The sequence below is a fragment of the Lepidochelys kempii genome, chromosome 9 (assembly GCF_965140285.1).
Source record: "Lepidochelys kempii isolate rLepKem1 chromosome 9, rLepKem1.hap1, whole genome shotgun sequence".
NCBI classification, from domain to species: domain Eukaryota; kingdom Metazoa; phylum Chordata; order Testudines; family Cheloniidae; genus Lepidochelys; species Lepidochelys kempii.
In genome coordinates this window covers 15,326,034-15,350,008 of record NC_136388.1, presented here as the reverse complement: position 1 = coordinate 15,350,008, position 23,975 = coordinate 15,326,034, and the positions used below count along the sequence as shown (strand labels likewise).

The window sequence follows — 23,975 nt, the reverse complement described above, 5'->3', positions numbered from 1 at the left end:
AAGACATACCAGAAAACAATGAGCCTTGTTAATTGGTATCCAGTTGGTATCAGTGCATTTTAATAAAGTTAAAAGCCTGTAGAGCCACTGTCCAAGTTTTTTGTTTAACCTTTTTTTTTTTAAATAGCTTGTGGTTCTGACTACTGTAACAAATCATTATTTGATTTCAGCCTCTACCTTTCTCATGTCGCCCATTGTACTGTGCAAGTATGTTGAATCTGGTGCTGTGCTTTACAGGATTCAGGAAGAAAGAAGAACTAGTAAGATTCTTTCTTTTGTCTTACACCCTTGTCCCCTCCCCTTTCTTGGACTGATTAATCTACATGTAACTATGTTCAAGGTAGTTTTCTGTTACATTACCCCTAGTGTACAATGTCTAACAGTTACTAAAGCTTGTATTCTTGAGTACAGTTTTAGGATTCTAGGGTCTACTTAAGACACTCTCCTGCTCCTGTTGAAGACAGTGGGACTCACTGACTTGCATGGGAGCAGGATTGGACCCTTAGGCAGCATCGAGTTGATCACCTAAGAATTTGACCTGTCACTTGTGTTGGATAATGTGCGTGCTCTTGAGTGCACTCAAGTGAAACTTGGATATCCTGTTCAGAGCATTTGGAGTGTCACTGCCATGTACTGTAATCGTGTCAGAACTACAGCAGCATCGTTCCCGATCAGTAGTCAAATGGGAAACTTTGATATTACAAGAAGCAACTGATAATTCACTTGGTGTCTTGCTATCATATAAGCCACTACTGAATCAGTGTTCTGGCATGGTATCAAGGCAAACTGTACTGCTGGAGATGCTGGCAACTGCATGAAGCACAGAGCCAAGACCATCTTCCAAGAGCTAGGAGTTAACTCTGATGTCCTGCCAGACTCAAACTGAGCAGTCCACATTCATTTGTTCTAAACTCCTGGTTTTTTTGTTTTGGTTTTTCCCCCCCAGCCAAGTATGTTAGCCTTCATTTCTATGTTTTAATAGCCCAGAATCCAAAGAAAACTGCCAGTTCCACTTACAGAAGTGGCAGCATGACAATGGGCTATGATATGTTGGGAGTCATCTTGTTTAGTGGCTTTATGGGCTGCTAGGTAAATTTTTGACTTTGATGGGGTGAGATGATTGTGAAGCAGCATGAGCAGCTAACTGTATAGCTGAGAAAACAGCAATGGTGGCTTGTATGTTTCCTTAAAATACATTTGATTATATGTTAAATACTTCTAAGGCAGGTAACATTTATGGCTTGCCAACCATGTCTCCTTTTAAAAATGACTCCTTTAACTACAACAGTACAGGTTAAATGAACATGCAAAAGCTTTAAGTTCCAGTGTAATTTGTATGGTGTGTGTATAGACCTCTTGTCTTTGTCCCTTCATTAACAGCTGTAAGTTTCAAAAAGTGTATGATTCTCTTACTTCCTGACTCTTGCTCTTCAGGTTAAGCTTGTGACCTTGGTTCATCATATGGGTGGAATTATTCGAAGGGACTTCAGTTCAAAAGTTACACATCTGGTGGCTAATTCTACGCAAGGAGACAAATTCAGAGTACGTGAACTTGAGTTTGCACTTCAAAAAGTTTCTCAGTGTAGATTGACCCTTTCAAATCAGACCTTTTATTTTAACTTGGAGCAGATGCACTTTTGTAATGAAGAAAATATGCTAAGTAGAAAGGATTAAAGATTTCAGCATATCCGTGATGTCAAGCTTTAAAAATAACAGGTGGTAATTGTTTAGCTGTTGGAATCAAGAAATGGCCTGTTTTTTAAAAATACCTTTTGTCTAAAGGCTTTTGTTACAGATGAAAACAACCTCTGAAAATAAGCATTTTGTCTCTTGTGAAGTACTTAGCATTAAGTTAACTGAGACCACTGCAATTGAGGTTTCAGAGCACTTATCAGCTTGTTCTGCTTCTATGGGTGTGCCTACACTACAATAAAAGACCAGCAGCACAGCTGCAGCTGACATTGGTCAGCTGACTTGGGATGCTGGGCTAACAATTACAGGGTAGAGGCTCAGGTTGAGATCCACCCCCTTTGTGGGATTACATCACAGAGGCTGGTCTCTAGTCCAAGCCTGAATGTCTACACTGTTGTTTTGAGCCCCATGGGCCTGAGTCAATTGACCTGGACTCTGTGACTTGGTGCCACAGATGTTTTTGTTTTTTATTGATGTGTAGATGTACCCTATACTTTTCACAAGTATCAGGAACATTTGTTGGTATAATACAGAACATTAAGGGTGCCTTATATACATAGCAAATGTCTTTAAGTGCTGATCGTATTCCGTCTTGTGTGCTGTGTAACTTGACCAGTATTGGCTGCAACTGCTGTTGGAAACTTAATGCATTACATAAAGATACAAAGTGGAAATCAAAATTGTATAGCTAATACGGAACACTTCCATCTTTTTAGGTCAATAGAAGGACCCTGCTAGTTACAGCAATAAGCCTTCATAGTCTCATTCTACTATACTAAAACAAAGAAAAGGAGTACTTGTGGCACCTTAGAGACTAACCAATTTATTTGAGCATAAGCTTTCGTGAGCTAAGCTTATGCTCAAATTGGTTAGTCTCTAAGGTGCCACAAGTACTCCTTTCTTTTTGCAAATACAGACTAACACGGCTGTTACTCTGAAACCTATACTAAAACAACCATTCTTACGTTTTTGGTCAGTATGTTGATCATTACAGGGGAATGCTTTGCTGTCTGGATGCAAGTTTACTGTGTGTATAGCTAATACACTCTGAATCTTTATTGGGATTTCTATATTTGATTTGGCACAGGCTACCAAAACATAACTATCTCCTTGCAATAGAAGCAGTGACAATTCTATTGTGGGGACAACCCTAAATTATGTCCTGCTGGATGTTCTGAGGGTGGGAAGAAGTGTCAGAATAAAATAAGTAAAAAAGGATACGATTTGGTCTTTAATGAACCTCTGTGACGTCTTTGGCTTCAACCCCTACCATAGAAGCAGTGCTCAGCCTTCAGTCTCTCTTGGCAGTTGCCAACCCCCCTGTGGTTTTTTTTAGTAAAAGTTATGAATAGGTCAAGGCCTTCTGTAAACTTTTTTTGTTTTGTGACTTTTACTAAAAATAACCATGACCCAATTTTAACCTTAAAAATAGGCTAATGCAAACCTTCAAAAACTGTAAGCTGCAGATGCAAGTTTGTGGTAATTTCTCTCATCTGAGCAAAGGTAGAAACATTTTTCACTGGATAATGTACTTCTAGGCTGCAGCTATCATTGTAAATGGGGTAGAGCTTAACGCTCACATTTACTGGGTAAATGTTGAAATGGATGTTGTGGCTTTGAGTCTGTTAATGAGTAAAGATACTTGCGCATCTAAAGATTCTCTGTACTGTAATCACTCTACCTACAGTGATACATACTACTACTGCTTGGTTATCTGCTGATAGACATAGTATAAGGTGGGGTGCATAACTAGTTAAGACTGTACTCAGAGTAATTACCAATGGTTTGTCACAGTGGGAAGACTTATCTAGTGGCGGTCCCACAAGGATCTGCCCTGTGTTCAGTAGCATTAAATATTTTCATTAATGACTTGGGTAATGGAATGGAAAGTGCACTTATAAAATTTGTGGATGACATCACGCTGGAAAGAGATGCAAGCACTTGTGAGGACAGAATTAGAATCATAAAAGACACTGATAAATTGGAGAATTAGTCTGAAATCAACAAGATGAAGGTCAATGACAAGCGCAAAGTACTTCACTCAGGAAGAAAAAAATGAAATAACTGGCTACAGAGTATTACTGCAGAAAAGAAACTGGGGGTTATAAGTGGATCACATATTGAATGAGTCAATAATGTGATGCACTTATGGAAAAAGGCCAGTATTATGGGTCTATTAACAGGAGTGTTGTATGAAGACCTGGGAGGTAAATTGTCCTGCTTTACTTGGCACTGGTGACACCTCCACTGCATTACTGAGTCCAGTTTTGCTTTAATATTTTAAGAAAGATGTGGGTAAATGAGCGTCCAGAGGAGAGCAATAGTGGGCTAAAATTTAGGAAACATGACCTATGAAGAAAGACTTTAAAAATTGGGTGGGTTGACAAGTGGTGAGGGGCCCTCCAAAAGTCTCCAAATATGTTAAGGACTGCTCCAAAAAGGATGGTGATCAATTTGTTAAAGTCCACTGACGGTAGGAAAAGAAATAATCTTACTTTACACCAAGGGAGGCTTTGGCTAAATATTAGGGAACACAGTCTAATTGTAAGGATAGTGAAGGACTGCAATAGGTTATCTAGCGAAGCTGTGGAATCCCTGTCACTGGAGGTTTTGTAAGAATAGTTTAGACAAACGCCTTTCAGGGATGTCCGTCTCAGTGTGTGCGGATGGACTAGATGACCGCTCAAGGTCCATCCGGCTCTACATTTTCTGTGATTTCTGTTTCTCGGAGGAATAACTTCATCCTTTTTACAATACCTGATTTCCAAATTAGAAACGTTGCCAGGAATCTTTCTCCAAGTTTGGAAGGAACTTAAATGGAAAGTTCACTTGTCATAGCTAATGACTTCCTTCTCCTTCTAGCTTGCTGTGAGTCTGGGAACTCCTATTGTGAAAGCTGAGTGGATTTACAAGGCTTGGGAGAGAAGGAATGAAATGTAAGTGTTCCTAAAAAAAAAAACAAAAAAACCCCAAACCTCACTCAATTTGTACCTTTTCTATGGTACAAAAACAAGCTTCTATATAGTAGTGACAGTAAATATACAACTGGTTTTAATGAATATTTATTTTTAAGTGACTTCCGTGCGGCTGATGAGGAATTCAGAAATGAGTTCAAGGTTCCCCCATTCCAAGACTGCATGTTAAGTTTCCTTGGATTTTCCGATGAAGAGAGAATTAACATGGAAGAAATGACAAAAATGCAAGGTTATTGTTATTGATCACATTTGCAATGGAATTTATAGGCAATGCATTTTTATCTTTAAACCTGTCTAAAACTAAAATGCTGACTCTTTGCATGTAGGGAGGTTTGAACAGATCTATTTAAAAAGCTACATTTAACTATAGATCTCAGGGGGCATAAAGCATGTAGCAAAAACAAAAAAAACCACACACCTCGCTTTGGTACGAAATAAGTTTGTTTTTTCTGCAACGCTGTGGATTCAAAATTGTTGCTTTTACTATTTCTTTCCTGCCATCTACCCCCTACCCCTTCCTTCCTCCACATCTAATCGTCAATATTTAACTTTTTGGGAAGTTGGTTAGAAAAACGTGCAGTGTGTATGCTTGGCTTCTTCTGACTCAAAGTTGCATTCCACAAATATCTGTTCAAGTGTGTTACTTGAAGCGTGTAGTACTCACAAGTTTTATTATGTATTTGCAAGAAAATAAATCCCTTGTATAGAATTTATGGCCAAATATTTGTTTCCCTTCAGTAGTGTAATACAACGTAATGAGACTACTTGGCTGACTCAGTTGGTTTAAGGTCTGTTCTTACAGTGCTGTGTGTGTAATGTTATATATGAGAATCTTGTAGCTAAAGTTTTTCATATTATATAGAACTGCACCAACTATTGTCATGCAAACATTATACAACTGAGCCTTTCTCAAGGCAGAGGGAAGGAGTCTCCCTCTTTCAATGTCCTTGTAGCCCATATGGTACAGCTAGCTTTACAATGTACATAACTTCCCATTTGTAATGGCTGTGTTTAGGTAAGCCATTTCTGGCTTGCTCTTTAGGAGCAATGTCTTTGTTGGAGTCTCATTCTCAGACATTCTCAAAGATGTTCTCCAAATTATTTTTAAAAAATAATCCCTAGTGGCACCTGAGCTCCAGGAGAGCAAGAGATCTCTCTCCCTTTTTTAACTTCCACCATAGCAGAAACTGTGAACTTGGGGAGGGGCTATAGTCCTAAATGGTGCACCTTGGCTTATCGAGGCTGTCCCCTGAAGTTGTACTGCAATAGAATGTCTGCTGATACTGTCGTCGTTTCCAGAGTGGTGTGTGCCGGGGGTGCCCAGGATGCAGCGGTTTCAAAACTTGCTGACCAACTCCCCCTTCATCTTGCATCTTCTCTCCTTCTTTATTACTCCTTCTCTACCCCAACTTTGATACTACTTCAAAATAATTTCTTACCAAAACTTTAGATGCCTAATTCTTCAGTTAATTTGATTTATTCTCTTACTATAGGTGGGCAGTACTTGCCAGTTAGTGATGACAGGTGCACACATCTGGTTGTTGAAGAAAATACAGTAAAAGATCTCCCATTTGAGCCTCCAAAAAAACTTTATGTTGTAAAGCAAGAGGTTAGTGTAAACAGAAGTCTTAGTACTAGAGTATTTTTTTTAATCATTCAATATGTAAGCAACAATTCTATTGGGTATATATAATATATATTCTGAATGAACATAGTTACACTTTGGGGATTTTTTCATACATGTATGTGGTATTGAATATCTCAGGTCAAAAGCTTGTATCAAGTTTTTGAAACCAGTTATAAAAGACTTTCTTTTCCCCATATAGTGGTTCTGGGGAAGCATTCAGATGGATGCCAGAGCTGGAGAATCCATGTACTTATTTGAAAAGGTATGTTGACCTTTAGTAGTATTGTAATATGTTGACTCTGAAAGCTCACATCCTGCAAATACTTAACTTGATTACTGTGAATTGTCCACTGAAACTGATGGGATTACTCACAGTAATAAAGTTAAGCATGTGTATAAGTATTTTAGGGCTTAATTTGGATGCTGATAACTCATGATGACAGTATATTTCTAAAATTCCTAAATTCTCTTGAAGCATTCAGACTAAAACTTAAACATGTGATTTACTTGGACATTGCTTGCTTAGTAGTCACTTCATGGTGGTCTCGCAGTTATGCAGTACAGAATTTTTAAAGCTGGAAAAACAAACACAGCCTTTTTTTAATAGAAATCCTGTTTAATAACCTAAGGGACTGTAGTGTTTTAAACTATCAACATGTTTGCTGTATAAAACTTTCAATTATTTTGTTTAACCATACAGCAAAATGGGGGCAACTGTCTTGTGTAGTGTATATATAATCTCTTTTCTGTAGTCTATACAGAATCAAGTTGGAGGCAGTGACTAAAAGTACTAAACTGAATTTTCATATCTAATTACAGCCGGAGAGTCCTGAACTCAAAAAGTCAGTGTCGCAACTTTCTCTGAATACCCCAAATAGCAATCGCAAGAGACGTCGCTTGAGAGAGACCCTTGCACAGCTCACCAGAGAAACTGACATGTCACCATTCCCTCCTCGGAAACGCCAATCAGCTGAGCATTCCCTTTCTATGGGGTCTTTGCTGGATATTTCTAACACGCCAGAATCCATCATTACCAATGGAGGTAGTTGAAAGAGGTTTAACCAAGCTTACCAGTGCTTAAAGCAGTATTCTTTCTTTGCAAATTACAGAAGTAGAAAAAATAAGCTATGCTACAGTTCTGACAAATAACTACAGGCTTTCTCCCTTTCAAATTATGCAGGGAGCAGAATAGGAGTGAGGCATTCAGACACAGGTAGAGGCCAGGCCAGCTGTCGTCATGTCAGTAGATGTAGTCAAACATGGAGGAAAAAATACACATTTACCAAATATAAATCTCCAGATAATGTTACTCCAAAGCAGTGTGTGAAACTTGTGAAAAGTCTCCAGCAAACAAACAAGGTAGCTAGCATTAAGTCCTCTGGAAACCTAGGCAATAACATACCTGGAAAAGGGACAGTATCAAATCTCCAAAAAAAGATCCTTTTTCCAAAGGAAAGCCAAAAGATCCCTGTAAGGCTGACTTATCTTGAAGCCTTGAAAGATACTTTTGCCTCATGTCAACATCTTGTAGGGAAAAATAACATATCAAACGTGCCACAAGATTGTGAAGAACCAACTTGCTTAACTTATGTTGACCAATTAACTAACCCAGAAACTAATATCTCTGCATTTGGTTCCTGTGGCAGAGAGCAAATTGCAAAATTCACAATTAGTCAACTCCTGGAACTTGGACTCCAGAATAAACCCCAATTCCAACATGCAAGAGAGAGATCTGGAAATGCTACAGATGTAAATATGAATACCCTGACTTGTATGAACACCTGTGATTATGTCCAGCAAGTAACCTATGGCCATAGTCATCAGGGAAAGGACAGCAAGGACCTGTGTAGCTTTATAAATGAAACATCTTTGATAGAGGAGACTAATGTTTTAGTAGGAGACTCTGAACCTTCTTCTGATTCAAAATCAAAAGCCAGTTACAGTGATACCAGTGCTGCTCTGATAACAGGTAAGAGTACTTGCTGCAGGCGCAGTAATGTTGAAGTTGATCAGTACAAATTCAGAAAAATCAGGCATAAACTTCCCCTCTAAGCAGTGTTTGTTAAATGTACGTCATCTACTTGGGATGTGACCATGTCATTCTTCAGAATGTACAGAATATCCCAAATCAACCTCGGAGTCTGTAGTCCGAACACGACTAGCTGCACAACTAGTTCCCCAGGATTCTCTCCTGTAGGGATAGAGGTTTTCAGGCTTTGCATAATGTGGACCTTATCTTTAGTCTCATACACCACGTACCATTTCATTGGCAGTTGCTCATCTCATGACAAATGCTTACATGGAAAAATAACAATGAGAAAAATACTTACACTTTTTTTTTAAATAGCATTCAGCAGCTAGAAATAGAGAGGTACCTTCATATGAACAGGCAGCTCTCTGAACCACTAGAGTGGTGCACCATTTTGAGAATGAATCCTATAGGATATAAAATTAAGGTTTTTTTAAACAAAAAACTGATTACAGTACTCTCCCTAGCTTTATGGATATTATCCATAGTGTAATGTCACTGTCCTAGGGCACTTGACAGTCCTAGTAGGAGCTTTAGCCCAAACTCAAACTCTGTCAACAGTACACATCTTACAATGGCACAGCTGTACGGCTGCAGCTGCACCGCTGTAAGGTCTCCAGCCAGCATAATTAAACCATCCCTAACTAGCGGCAGAAGCTATATTGGTAGGAGAGCGTCTCCTGCCAACATAGCACTGTCCACACTGGCACTTTTTGTTAGTGAAACTTGCGTCACTCAAGGGTGGGGTTTTTTCCCCCCACACTCCTGACTGACCAAAGTTTTACTAACAAATGTGCCAGTGGGGAGACAGCCAAAAGAAGTCTCCCGCTAATGGAACAAATGTTCTCCTTGCATCAAAAAAGATAATATAACCTTTCTATCCCTTTTCGATATTAAAGGGGATACCTTTAACAAAAGCAGCTGATCTTTCTGATAATCTTGAGAATCCGTTTTGAAGATTTTAACACAATTCTAAAATAGTCTGTCTCTTTCCCTTTCGTCAGAAACACCAAAATCCTCTTCAAAGCCTTCCAAAAATTCAACTCCTCTGCCTGCAAAGCAGTCTGCAAGATGGCAGGTTGCAAAGGAACTGTATCAGACAGAAAGTAATTACGTAGATATTCTGACAACAATTATTCAGGTAAGTTGTTAGATTTGCTACTGTGTATCTAGATGAGTCTCTCTATTTAATTTTCAGTCCTACCACTGATTTGCAGTTTGATACAGCCTCCTCTTTGGAGGATCTCAAAACACTTAATGTTTATTAAAAACTCCCCTTTTCTTGACTGATGTCAAAAACCTACTCTAGTGAAGATCTGGAGAGAGAGAGGCATAAGACTTCAGAAAAAAGAGAAGGAATTTGTTCAGCATGCTTTTTTTTAAAAAAAACTATACAAAAACAGACAACTAAAATATTGAATGCCATTGAGCTAATTTCCTTTGCAGTAGCTGATCATACATTTAAGAATGAGCTCAAATATGATTCATCAATTAGAGATGTTGTAGCATAAGCCTTTGCCCTACTTTTCTAATGTGGTGGTTACAGAATGGAATGGCCTTGATAATGGATGAATTTAATGCTTCTACCCTCAAACCCAGGATTTACTATGTGGCATAATACAAAACACTCCAGTGAAGTGTGGGAATGAGGAGTTCCTCTTGTCAAGTTTATGGTTATAGAAAACATGACCAGGAAATAAAACATTGCAAATCTTTCCTTCACACCAATATTTCAAGTTTAATAGTGGTTAATATGTGTATACATTATCTCAAAGATGAAAGCTGAATCCATTAAATTTTTGTTTGTTCTTTCAGTTATTTCAAGTTCCTTTGGAAAAAGAAGGGCAGCTTGGAGGACCTATCCTTGCACAGGAGGAAATTAAGACCATATTTGGCAGCATTCCAGATATCCTTGATGTGCACACTAAAATAAAGGCTAGTTTTGTCATGCTTATCTCATTTTCTTTTTTTCCTCCAGACCATCAGTTATTTTCCAACTTGAGTTATTTATTGTGTGTAGCTTTTAACAGTAGACATCTGTTCCACTCAATTGGAGGGGGTATTCTTAACTTGCTTGTGTTGTGTTGTATAATGCTGTCTGGTTCAGAATGATTGGCTGCCATGTTTTGTCTTGAGTTGGCTCTATTTCAGGACTGGTGAATGATGTGCAAATCTAAAACAGCTTAGGATCCTGCAGGATCAAAGGCCCTGTACATATAAGTAGGTGGTACTTGTAGATTGAATGTAGAAGACTTCAGACCATTCTACAGTAGATATTGTAGAAACTCTTCATTCAGATTACTCCACTCCACAGGCTGGCTTGTTTCATTTCCTTCTCAATAGCTGCTTTCACAGGGAGATCTCTCTAGCTGTGGGATATTTTTGAGGGGGAGGGGGGCGGTCTTTGACTGACCTGGGCCCACATTCTCAAAAATAGTCTAACATTAGGCTAACTTTCCAAAGTGTTGAACACCCAGCAATTCCCACTGGAGTAAAGAGAAAGACACTGAAAAATAACTGGGATGTGTGTGTCTTATTTTTAAAAAGGTTTGTCAGATTTTTGGTGTCCAGCAGTAGATTCCTTAAAGGGGCCTGACTGTTCAGAGGGGATGAGCATTCATCACTTTGTGAAAATCAAACCCCTTTAAAAGGTGCCTTGAATTGGCCACACACAATCAGTTGTTTTTGAAAATCTTGGTGTAAGCTTCTATCTCTAAAGACCTTTAGTGTGGAACTGAGGCATGCGCTGAAGTTTGGGGTGAAATATAGCCTGCATCACTCAGTCTCTACTCTTAGTTTGGACACTTGATATGCAGGTTGCTGTCTAAATGAGCCATTAAGTTTTTTTTTTGCTGCGATATGGCATATCAAGGAGCCATAACATTGAATCTCCTGATGAAACGAGATACAAATTTCAATCAAATGAAGAAAGATTTTTGCTTTTATAGTTTCAGAAAAAACTTAGTATGCAATTGCAAGATGCTATTTTTGGTGGTTTTGGACTTTTAGTCCTGATTCATATTTGCATAGTCTGGAATAGAGGCTTTCGGACTGCTTGCTTCCTTCTCAAATTAATTTTTAATAATCTTAGAAATTATACTGTATTTTGGAGCATTGTTATCAATGCATTAACTGGGAAGCACACAACATACACCTGCAAGTAGGTGGTACTCAAGGTGGAGGAGGTGAAGGACACTTGCTTCTTTCCTGTTTTCTTTTTCATGGTAAAAAGGAAGAGCAGCACAGGAACAAGACACTCAAGTGACTTACACATGGCATAGGCTGTAAGTGCAAAGGCCTAGGATCGAACAATCCTAGCTGCCACATAGAGCACTGTAGAAACAGCACTGCTTGAAGTGCATGCTGGTCCTTTTCACTGTCTGCTCAGGATACACTGAGTGCTAACACACTCCTAGCTCTGACATCAGCCAATGAGTATAAACCTGTGTAGTGTGACATGCTGGAACTGAAGTTGGCAACATGAGCAAGGTTTCTGTGGTGCTCTGGTGCAGTTGATAACTTTTTGTTTAAAATTTTTAAACCATAGAGTTTTAATGGAATAACTATGAAAGTAAATAGAATCACTTTTATAGCCTTGCTATTTTGAGATTAATTCAGTTTGTGTCCTCTGCATAAGTCCTACTTGTGGGATGCACTGGTGTGGGTGCAATTCAAATGGTGGAACCTTCTCAACAGTGCCTGATAGACTGCTCATGTGTTTGTCCTATGCTTTCCCTCTGTTCCTGACCATGAAAGAGGATATGGCATCCTCTTCCACCTCAGATCCTTCCAACTGCAGCAGCAATTGTGTGTGAACCATCAGGATCCATTGAACTTAGATCTTTCTCTTGAGAAGAACTTAGTGGTTTATCTAGCTTTAGCTTTACTTTTTAATGTAGTTTGTAGTTAATGAACAGTTTTTATTCTTCAGTAGTAAAGTCTGAGATTCTTCAAGTTGATTCAGACATGTATTCCACTTAAGTGCATGTGCACTGGTGCTAGAGAATTTTGCGTATCAGTACCCTTAGAGGGACTGTGCTCACACCTCATGGCTGTAGTCTCTCCCCTACCTATGTGAGGCAGCACCACCCTGTCCCTTCCTCTGTTCCTTCTTGCTACCTGTGGCTGGAGTTGGCGCTTGGAGTGGTTTAATCACACATTTCTCTCGACAACATTACCATCCAGTAGCATGCTTTTGTACAGCCTTTCCCTCCTTTGAGGCAGTGGGACTATCCCAGGGTTAAGTCAATCTACACAAAACCAAGGCCAAACTTTGCAGCCTGAGCTCAGCTCCCTGCATCTTGGGGTGTGGCTGCTGCAGGGCTGAATGGAGAGGAACAGCAGTGTTCAGGTGACTGTCCAAGTCCTCCTCAATAGTAGAAAGCCCTCCATCAAGGTGGCCTATTCAGCAGTGTAAAAGGGTCTTTGGTGTGGTCATTAGCCACAGAGTCCAACCAATACTAGCTTCTAGCCAGGACACTTTGGAGTACCTGCTGCACCTTAGTTGGGGCTGGTGATGACCTCCTTGAAAGTACATTTGGCCAAGATATTGGCTATTTCATCCACCTATTCAGGGATGATCAGTCATCTCCAATGCTATGGTGGCAAGATTTGTGAAAGGGCTCCTTTTGTCTGCATCTTCCAGTTCAAGAGTCTTTCCCAATGTGGAACCTTAATGTAGTCCTTGCAGCCTTAATAGGACCTCCCTTTGAGCCCCTGACATCTTGTCCATTCCTGATCCTGTGTCAGAAAACCACATTTTTTGGTAGCCATAACATCTGCTACCAAAGAGTGAGTTGCAGGCTCTGATGGCACAGCCTCCTTGTATAGAATTTTCCAAGGATAAAGTGACTTTATGATTACTCCCCAAATTCTTGTTTAAAGTGGTTTCTCAGTTGCTCTTGAACCAGGTGGTATATTTACCTGTGTTCTGTCTGATCCTCTGGAAAGGAATGCAGCTTCAGAGCCTTCATACATTAGACATCGGGCAATGCTTAGCCTTCTACCTGGACAGGAGCAAACTGTTTTGTACTTTGCCTCATTTGTTTCTTATGCAGATCCCATGAAGGGTCAAGCAGTCTCTTACCAGATCTCCAAGGGGATAACATCCTGCATTAAGACTGTATATGAAATAACTTCAGCCGCACCCACTCAGCGGGTATGAGCTCTTGCTATCGACATTGCTTGTGCTCTTGTAGAATTTCTCATAAATGTTTCCATATGGACATCTGTAGGGCTGCTGTTCAGTCATCTCTTATGTTCACAAACCATTATGCCATAATCGCATCTTTTGGGATGGATTTGAATGTTAGTGTCCTGCAGCCTTCGTTTAGGTAGACTCCAAACCCTGCTTCCTAGGGCAGTACTGCTTGTGAGTCACCTAAGTGGAATACCTGGCTGCATTGAGTCGAAGAAACTGTTACTTACTGTAACTGGGTCTTCAAAATGTGATGCAGATATTTATTTGATGACCCACCCTCTGTCCCCTCTGCAATGGAGTCTCATCTCCAAGCATAGGTGCCAAAGAACTGGGGAAAATTGGGGCGGCGCTGCCTCATGCAGTCTTGGGAGGGACTACCACCATGAGGTGTGAGCACTCTCCCTCTATGGGTACTACTAAACAAAAATCTCCAGCTCCAGCATCCTGGGCGCATGCACGCATAAGTGGAGTACACCCCTGCATCACATCTCAAAGAACCACAGTTACACTAAGTAACTGTTTCTCCCATGGTGGATTGAGAAGTTGAGACCTGGCTTCCAAAGGTGTATCTCTCGTCCAACAGTCTTTCCTTTGTTGGACGTCCACACAACGTGCTTGGTGTGCCTCTGAGCATCCTTAAAGAAAGTGGACCCTCTGAATCCACAGCACTTGTACTCAAAGGGTACACGATGACTGTCAGAACAGGCTGAAAGCCATATTGTTTAAGAAATCCTGGTTGCAAAGCTGCCCAGATCTGACACATCTTATCCAAGGTGAACAGGGCACTGATGGCCTTTAGGGACTAGAAAGACACTATGCAGAAGATGCCAATCTTTGCCATAGGACTTCTGTTTAGTTGGTTCCTAAATCATTGGATCTGACTTAGTCAATCCTGGCCTCTGAAATAAAACCCAAACCATGAGGAAAAAAATTTCAGATGCTTTTATGTCTTTTCAAGAGACTGAGATAAGGTTCCTGTTAGTAGGGCCCAAATGCATGCAGGAAACCCTTTGGTTTTGGATCAGAGAATCCTAAATCGGACAAAGATTCTGGTTCAGGGTAAAATCCCTCCCTAAGAGTTGTCACCCTTCGTTCTCTGAAGATCAGTGGTATGAAGATCATCCCAGAGCCAGCAGTCAGGGCCGGGTCGGTAAGAGGTGAGAACCCAGCAGGGAACATCCTTCCACACAGATTTTGTCTCCTGGTTCTCAGCTGGAAATGCTTTTCAAAGGGGGACTGAAACGATGAGAAGTCTCTTTAGGTGTTTGCCCTCCTTTTTCTCTCTCCCCCTGCCCCTTTCACTCTTTGCACCTGAGAAGACACAAGCAGCAGCTGTTGGACTCTGGGGTAGGCACCCTGACCTAGAATTTGGTCAGTAATACTGTTTTTGAAGCATATGGTGATTGAGCAACTTTGCTTGAATCTAATATAGTTTAAGTTGGGCATTAAAAAGCATTTTATCTTGTGTAAACTTTTCTTTCTTTTATGCCTCATTGCTTATACTCAAAATTCATTTCTTTGTAGTTTATAAATTCTTATTGGTTTTATCTAATCCAGTGTGTTTTAAGCCAGTGTCTGGGTAACTCCATTTAAGGTGGCAAGTAGTTGTATGTTGTTCCCATAATGGACTTATATATTTGAACTGTCCATGAGAGGGCTGGGCAGTACATTCCTGGGGGGAAATCCAGGACTGGGCATGTGTTGGGGTCACCATGCAGTATAACTAATGCAGAGTGATTGGTAGGCTACAGTTACACAAACACATCTGGGAGTGACCTGCACGCTGGCAAACTGTTCATTAGTGGTCCAGGTTGAGAGCTAGGGCATTGCAAGGCACTTCAGATTGTAGGGCAAGGGTGACACAGCACCCCAGTGGTCTGGATTACACCCCAGTATGTCACACTTAACAGGTTCCGTTATCTCTATTTGGGTTGGAGGGAGAAGAGGAAAGTGATAGTTTATCTTACGAAGGGTTTTCCTTCTCTCCCACATCCTTTCCCTAACTGCCGTCACTGGGAGTTAATATCCCATTTGAGAATGCAGGACCTTTCCATGTCTGTCTATCTGCAAACTGGGAGATAACCTTGTTTTGACTTATACTTAGATGATGATTGGAAAGCTGTTTCACAATGATGAATGCGAGGCATACGTACGTTTGTACGATTTGTAAGCTTAAAATCTGGAGCACAGTTCTATAGCAAGTGTTGGATTCCATAGCAATTGCCGCACAATCATAGAATCATAGAATATCAGGGTTGGAAGGGACCCCAGAAGGTCATCTAGTCCAACCCCCTGCTCAAAGCAGGACCAATTCCCAGTTAAATCATCCCAGCCAGGGCTTTGTCAAGCCTGACCTTAAAAACCTCTAAGGAAGGAGATTCTACCACCTCCCTAGGTAACGCATTCCAGTGTTTCACCACCCTCTTAGTGAAAAAGTTTTTCCTAATATCCAATCTAAACCTCCCCCACTGCATTACTCCTCGTTCTGTCATCTGCTACCATTGAGAACAGTCTAGAGCCATCCTCTTTGGAACCCCCTTTCAGGTAGTTGAAAGCAGCTATCAAATCCCCCCTCATTCTTCTCTTCTGCAGGCTAAACAATCCCAGCTCCCTCAGCCTCTCCTCATAACTCATGTGTTCCAGTCCCCTAATCATTTTTGTTGCCCTTCGCTGGACTCTCTCCAATTTATCCACATCCTTCTTGAAGTGTGGGGCCCAAAACTGGACACAGTACTCCAGATGAGGCCTCACCAATGTCGAATAGAGGGGAACGATCACGTCCCTCGATCTGCTCGCTATGCCCCTACTTATACATCCCAAAATGCCATTGGCCTTCTTGGCAACAAGGGCACACTGCTGACTCATATCCAGCTTCTCGTCCACGGTCACCCCTAGGTCCTTTTCCGCAGAACTGCTGCCGAGCCATTCGGTCCCTAGTCTGTAGCTGTGCATTGGGTTCTTCCGTCCTAAGTGCAGGACCCTGCACTTATCCTTATTGAACCTCATCAGATTTCTTTTGGCCCAATCGTCCAATTTGTCTAGGTCCTTCTGTATCCTATCCCTCCCTCCAGCGTATCTACCACTCCTCCCAGTTTAGTATCATCCGCAAATTTGCTGAGAGTGCAATCCACACCATCCTCCAGATCATTTATGAAGATATTGAATAAAACCGGCCCCAGGACCGACCCTTGGGGCACTCCACTTGATACCGGCTGCCAACTAGACATGGAGCCATTGATCACTACCCGTTGAGCCCGACAATCTAGCCAGCTTTCTACCCACCTTATAGTGCATTCATCCAGCCCATACTTCCTTAACTTGCTGACAAGAATACTGTGGGAGACTGTGTCAAAAGCTTTGCTAAAGTCAAGGAACAATACATCCACTGCTTTCCCTTCGTCCACAGAACCAGTAATCTCATCATAAAAGGCGATTAGATTAGTCAGGCATGACCTTCCCTTGATGAATCCATGCCCGAATCAATGTTGGGCCCTGAGTAAAGAAATGTATAAATATTAGCTGTACAACTTAGATACATGGATCTTTTAAATCAGGCTGCTTATTGTCTTCCTAATACAATTGTTTATATTCCAGGAAGACCTTGAAGGCCTTATGATAAACTGGGCTGAAAGCAAAAGTATTGGTGATGTCATTCTTAAATATGTAAGTTATTTTTACAGTAGCTGTAAACTGGTTTTTACTAACGTAATCTAAAATGCATTGAGGAACACCACTAATCTTTTTGGATGAAAACTGCTCTGTACATATTTCTCATTAGTGTATCCAGGATAAATCCTCAGTTGTCAATTTAAATAATGACAGAGTAAGGAAGCTCCTGTAGTAACTCATGTCGAACTAAAGACTTCTTTCTCTCTTGTATTGTAATGTTGGGCAGAGCTCCAAAAAGCTGTGTACAGACGTTTATCCAGACTCTAGAAACCAGGCTTGAAATGTTACAAAGATTTTTCCTGTAACCTCTGGTATTCCATTGCAGTTTGAATAAACTGGGAGCACCAAGAAAACAGCCTGTCAGTTTTGTAATTGTGTGGTTGTACTTTATTGCTTCCACTTCATTCCTCGTGAAAAGATGCATGGGGGAGGGGAGAGGGTAGTTGAAGAGGGAATAAATTTAAACCAACTCAGAGGGTTAGTTTTAGTCAGACCAGGATTTCCTATCCCTTGGTAATGAATATGCAAGAAGGTAGGGACAAATGCAGTTCAAGACAAACAACAATTGGAATACAGTTGTCCAATGCTCTCCCTGACTATCGACAATAGGCTTCATTTGCCCTACTGTGGCCATATTTTCAACTGTCACGTTCACACATCTTAGCCCAAGATAAAACTACAGGCAACCCTGTGACTTCTTCTGTAGGATGAGGAAGAAAATCGGTGCAGAAAAGGGGTTCTGTTTTCAAGCTTCAAGGAAGGTGTGGTCTAAACAGTAAGACCCTCAAGTCCAGAGTGGAAAACGGCTACAGCTTTCAAAGCTGTCTTACTACTGTAATACAATGTACATAAAGACTGCTTGTTTACCTAAGGTCTATGCTTAAAGCATTTTGCAATGTTTTTTTCAGTCAAAAGACTTGTTGAAAACATACCCTCCTTTTGTGAACTTCTTTGAAATGAGCAAAGAAACTATTATGAAATGTGAAAAACAGAAGCCACGGTTTCATGCTTTCCTAAAGGTATTTATGCACTGAACTTTATTTTCAGCAACTTTTTGAATATATTACTGAGATTAAAGTTTAATACCACTAAAAAATTCACTAACTCAGTGAATCTTTAGATTTCAGTTAGGGGAAGGAAAAATACAATAGAACTGTAAATTTTGGGTATGGGGTAGAATGGGAGGTTTAGGCACACTAATCCTCAGCACTTCTTCAAACCTTTATAGAGAAGTGGCATTTAGCAACCAGTATGTGACATTAGTGTCTCCAGGGTAACAGACTGTCTGTCTGAAACAAGGCTGTTACATTTAAAATGTAACAATCATCAGCACCTCCAGAAAGTGTTGATATCACTGTGGGATTAAGTTCGTGAAAACAAATGAAGGGCATCTTGCTGGTTCTTAGATGGGCAACCTATTTTTTCTGGACTAAAACAGATTTAACTCTCCTTGGTTGAATTTTGGCTATTTCCAGTGTTAGGAGGTTGGGGGTTTCTAACTACAAGTTGGCTCTTCATCGCTATTAAAAATAAGATGGAAGGCACTGGGTCAACTGGTAGACAATGTTAATGCTTTCATCAGGGAGGTCAGGGAGCCACAGTCACTCAAAAGATTTTTGAGCCTGTTCAATAGTTACAACAGTCAGGATTTTGCCAACTACTGCCCTCTATAACTTGTCCTTCTTGGGAAGTGGTTATTCAGAAGGTGGTCAAACTCTGGTATTTGAAAGTCTTGGATTGCCTTCATTCCTAGACCTGTATGTGGAATACTAGAACTGGTTTCTTTTGCGGATTGAGTGATGGATAAGAATTGAATTGGATAGCAAAATTGACAGACTTAACACCTACTATCAACCTGATGGGGGGGGGGGGTGGATAGGATTGCACTTGGATGCTACTGTGTGCCACCTTTCAGACTGCCCGAAGGAGGGGTATCTTTAATATAGAAACAAAGGGGTTGGGAGTGAGGGAAGGGTTCCTTTTAGACTCTGTAGTGGAGTGATAACTTGCTTAAACATAAACCTAGGTAATAGTTGTTCAAAAATAGGCTTTAGACCTAGTTTTAACAAAAGCTGTGTAAATGGAACTGAATGAGCACCCAGGGGTGTTGCAGTAGTCCAGAACTTTCACATTGCTGTTACTTGTATTTATAGATTCTTTTAATACTGTCTTTTTTGGCATACACTATGCAAGTGGTAAGAGAATTGAAAGTACTCTTTAACATACTAACTTGAATTCTAGTTTCATATCTCAGGAATGTAACTGAGAATCCGCTATGCTTAAGAACTTTTTTTAATTCCCTGTTAGATTTCTCAAGCAGAAAAGCCTGCGTGTTGCTCTGGTGTAAAATGCAATGCCTTTCTCCTTTCTAGATAAACCAAGCTAAACCAGAGTGTGGCCGTCAAAGTTTGGCTGAACTACTCATTCGACCAGTTCAGCGGTTGCCTAGTGTTGCTTTACTTCTAAATGGTAATTTTTTTGGTACCGTTTTGGGTCAGACACCTGGCTTATTAGGCAGTAAATGAAAAGTGGTGGTTGCTGTTTAGATGAATTAGAATCTTATTTCAATGTTCCAATTGTAGTTGGTAAAGCCAAGAGCCAGATTGTGTGGTATGTATTTCAGTAGATTCAGTTGGTCATATGCTTCACTTCAGCATACAGGTATAGACAAGCCTTTACTCTGTGAAAATGGGGTATATGCTCTAAATCTGAATCTATTTCAGCTTCCAAAGCCACAACCGTTATGCTAAAATAATTGGGAACACTTCAGTGTCATAGCATGAACTACTTTCTGTAGTCATTTCAGTTCTAATGGCTCACTTAGTGTGTGAACTGCTACTTGTTGTAACAGTCATTATGTACTCCTGAGTGATGTACTTGGGATGCTCTTAAAGGCACTCTAGTTTAAACATCCCTCTTGCCCTAAATCTACTACCTAGCAGTGTTAAAGTAGAGCCTAAGACCTCTCAAACAGACATCGTTTTGTTTTATTTTGTCTGTGATAGAAGCTTGTGTAGCAAGTTTTGTAATTTGTTTCTATATATGACTATCTTGTGATTGTCCTGTTTTTATGGATCTTTCAACCCACAAAACCAACCCCCGGCCTCTAAAAAAGGGAGAAGATAAGTTAAAAGAAACTCAAAAGAGAATGTGAATGTACAAAAACTGGCAGTGGACTTCAAGGCAGGGTCGTACTCTTGAAAGTTTTCAACTTTCTTAATTGACTAGATTTCAGCTTTATGTTCCTTCACAAGCACTGCATGTTAAGGATAGAACCTAATATTTGTTGCTGGGATTGGAGTGTAGATGACTTTTTTTTCCAAACATATAAACATGGGTGTACAAAAATACATACAAATGGCTTGTTAAGTGGCTAGATACTGTGGAAACTGTATATGCAAATGGAACATGCAGACATGAAACAGCAGTGAGCACACATGACTCATAACTCTTGAATGAGTGTAGGTGAGCATGAAGGTGATTGAAAACACCCATGAGTGTGCAAGATTGATTTCAGCAGAAAACTCACTAATTTGCTTTATCGTGTTGGGCATGAGGCTGCATTAACTTAACAATGAAAAGTAAGGGGTCTTCCTATCATGGGAATTATAAAGCAAAAGTTTAAATGATTTATTGTTGCAGAGATTCAACACTTGTTTAACATTTTCCTGCTGCAGACCTTAAGAAACATACAGCAGAAGACAACCCAGACAAAGGCATGCTAGAGAGAGCTATTGAATCATTAAAGGAAGTGATGACGTAAGTGATGCTTTTGATATGAAATATTCTCTCGGGTCTTACTGAGGTATCTTGCAAATCTCAGCAATGCTGTGGCACCCCATACCTCTTCAACATTCCTCCCACCCCATGCCAGAGCTTTCAATGGAATCCTCCGAAAGCGGCCTCATAGCTATCTTTTGCTATGCGTGCCTGGGGAATTCCTCCCTCTTGGCCCATGTTGGATCTAGAACTTTTAGAGCTCCCTTATGCCACTCTTAGCCGAAGTAAAGGAGATCTTCACACGCATGCACACCCTGCCTTGACTGACCCATTATCTTGACTCAAATGAATGCTATTGGAAGGACATAAACTACTGGTGGAGGGTCCGTTTCTGGTGTGTGTTGTGTAACTGTCGTAATAGAAGTGTTCTCCATCTTGAAGTTTTAGGCTCTGAGTCTTGCAGGTGTAGGATGTACCCTACTGAGGAAAGATATTCAACATTAGACTAATGCTATATTTGTCCAATACAAAACATTATTCATGAACTCTAACTAGCAACAGTTCACTTACACATGCCCAAATCTCTTCAAGTGAGCATTGCATTTAATTCAAAGGACAGAACAAAAATGGCGAGTACTTGACACTGCTGAAAATCAGTTTCTGCTTCTCTGTTCATAGTTGCTGAGCAGTTTGCTGGTTTCTGCTAACATGTGTAACTGCATTGTTCCAGATTTGGATGCGCACATATTTAATACATTGCACATGGAAAAGCAGTTCACTTAAATGATCATGTTTGTGGTGGTGGTTTTTTAATTTGAATGGTCAATTACTGTATACATTGGTGTGCCTGTGGGGACCATATCTCTGAATGTCCAGCCTCACTTTTGTGCCTTTACATTTAGTTTGATCTGTTCTTATTGTTTAATACTGATAAACCAACATACTTTCCTCAGACACATTAATGAAGACAAAAGGAAAACAGAAGCACAAAGACTGATCTTTGATGTTGTGTACGAAGTTGATGGATGTCCAGTAAGTTACTGCCCTCAAGCTATTGACCTGTAGAATGACTAACCAACTGACTTAGTCCTTGTGTTAAAATTCTACTTAACCTGATTACCTCTGTATAACTCTTGTGTTTAGAATGTACATTCAACAATATCAAAGGTTAAAAGGTCCTTCACTATAAAACCATATTTCCAATATTGAGTTGAGTGAGTGGCAGTCTGGCTCGTATTTATTAATGTCTAATGAGCTGCTCATTTCTACCATTTAGGCCAATCTCTTGTCATCTCACCGAAGCTTAGTTCAGCGATTGGAAACGGTTGCACTTGGCGATGACCTCTGTGACAGAGGAGAACAGGTCACACTCTTTCTGTTTAGTGACTGTCTAGAGGTAAGGCTGTAGAAAATTCTCACTGAACTGAGGCATTGCAGAATGCTTTGTAACTCAAACTTTAGTATAAATAAGCAAGTTATCCTAAATACTGAAACCCTATGAAGAAATACTAAACAGAGAGGGCAAGTTGAACATTTAGTCTGCTATCAATATTGTCGGTTTCTTGGCACTGCTGTAGAGATTGCACTGACAAGTTGGTAATGTCTTATATCCCTAATGAACTGACTACATATTGGCAGTGAAAGACATTATGTTGAAGCAGCATATGGAATAATACTGTCTGCTAAAGAAGCACCATCGTTCTACAGTATCTGTTGCTCTTCCACAGGACACAGTTCCTTGGTACAAAAATTAAACTAGTGACATAAATGAGTTTAGCTTAGTTATAATTTTCTTCTGGCCTATGCCTTCTGATAAATCATTCAATTTTTCATAAGTAAATGCAGTGCATAAAGACAATGTTTACATGAATGGGTGAACGCCGCTTGTCTTTCAAAGCTTTTAAATTTACAGCAAGTTTGAGCATTTTACTTGTCCCTAACTCATCAACATCCATTTTCCTCTAAGAAGTAGAAAATGTTAAATCTCAGCATGCTTGGGATTGGATTGACAACCTGGATTTCAGTAGTTACGTGTGTGTGTGTGTGTATATAAATTAGTTAGTTATTTTCAGCTTGTAGTGAATCAAGCCTTTGGTGCTTGTCAGCCACTGGCACTGCTGAAAGTTCTGGAGATACTGGCTTAGCACATTTGCGTCTTCTGGGGCTTATTGGTATTTAATATCAGTAAATGGGTCTCTCTCAGGTAGATATCTGCTTATGTACACATTTTTGTTTAGTCTAAAGTGTCCACACAAGCAGTATAACCAGTAATTGCTGTTGGAAAAATGAAGACATGGTGGGGGGAGTGTAATTGGGCTTTGGAGGCTTAAGTGGGGAGAGAGAGAGGAGTATTATTTACAACTTCAACTACTGTGACTGGTTCAGAGACTTTCATTAAGGAATTTAAAACTCGCAAAGTCTGCCCAAAGAAAGACCACAAGGCAGTTTAACACCTTGGACTAGTGTCACGCCACTACAGGCAAGATAACTTTATTGTATCACTTAATGACAAAACAAAGCTGAGCTACTTTGCCAAAAGAAAGGCAAGTTAAATTGGCTTTGACAAAACTTCGGGCGTGGGTTTCTTCGTTTCGTTTCGTTTCTTTTTTTTTTTTTTTCTTCTCCTTTAGAAGGCTGAAAATGACTGAGCGTTAATGGACACAGACTCAGGGCCTTGTGTAAATTCCTAAAACTACAACAATCTTGGTGGGGTAGTGGGCCCTGGTAAGCAGGATCCACTTTGATTCATTCTAGTCTATGCTACCATATGGGAATATGTGTAGATATGCCCACTTGAAGCATTGTAACTGTATAGGGGCAGGAGCACCTCTCTCATTAAGGCTGAGACTAGCTTGCTGTTTAACAGTTAATACTTTCCAAGGGCTCTAAAATAAATGTGTACATGAATTGTCTTTAAACTGCCATGTATCATTAGTGTCTGGGGTAGGGTTAGTGGTCCACATTGAAAGTTGTTTGAGCAAGGGGTTCCTGAGATACTGCTCTGATTGATTTAAAAAAAAAAAATAATAAAAAATCGTGTTTTCTGCACATTTGGGGCTTAAA

General features: G+C 40.2%; 1 protein-coding gene across 5 annotated transcripts in view; it reads left to right on the top strand.

Annotated features, from left to right (window-relative positions):
- ECT2 (epithelial cell transforming 2) overlaps positions 1 to 23,975 on the top strand; it is a 50,396-nt gene that overhangs the window by 9,526 nt on the left and 16,895 nt on the right. For all 5 annotated transcript variants that reach the window (XR_013636329.1, XM_078854363.1, XM_078854361.1 and 2 more), the window contains 15 exons: positions 171 to 260; positions 1,435 to 1,542; positions 4,555 to 4,628; positions 4,766 to 4,896; positions 6,161 to 6,276; positions 6,494 to 6,556; positions 7,114 to 7,336; positions 9,328 to 9,464; positions 10,139 to 10,258; positions 17,118 to 17,186; positions 18,101 to 18,211; positions 19,565 to 19,661; positions 20,870 to 20,951; positions 21,866 to 21,944; positions 22,189 to 22,308. Coding sequence is in view for 4 of the 5 variants with exons in the window: in XM_078854363.1 (XP_078710489.1) it covers positions 171 to 260; positions 1,435 to 1,542; positions 4,555 to 4,628; positions 4,766 to 4,896; positions 6,161 to 6,276; positions 6,494 to 6,556; positions 7,114 to 7,336; positions 9,328 to 9,464; positions 10,139 to 10,258; positions 17,118 to 17,186; positions 18,101 to 18,211; positions 19,565 to 19,661; positions 20,870 to 20,951; positions 21,866 to 21,944; positions 22,189 to 22,308 (1,620 nt within the window). In the remaining variant the exon portion in view is untranslated. The remainder of the gene's footprint in view (positions 1 to 170; positions 261 to 1,434; positions 1,543 to 4,554; positions 4,629 to 4,765; positions 4,897 to 6,160; positions 6,277 to 6,493; positions 6,557 to 7,113; positions 7,337 to 9,327; positions 9,465 to 10,138; positions 10,259 to 17,117; positions 17,187 to 18,100; positions 18,212 to 19,564; positions 19,662 to 20,869; positions 20,952 to 21,865; positions 21,945 to 22,188; positions 22,309 to 23,975) is intronic.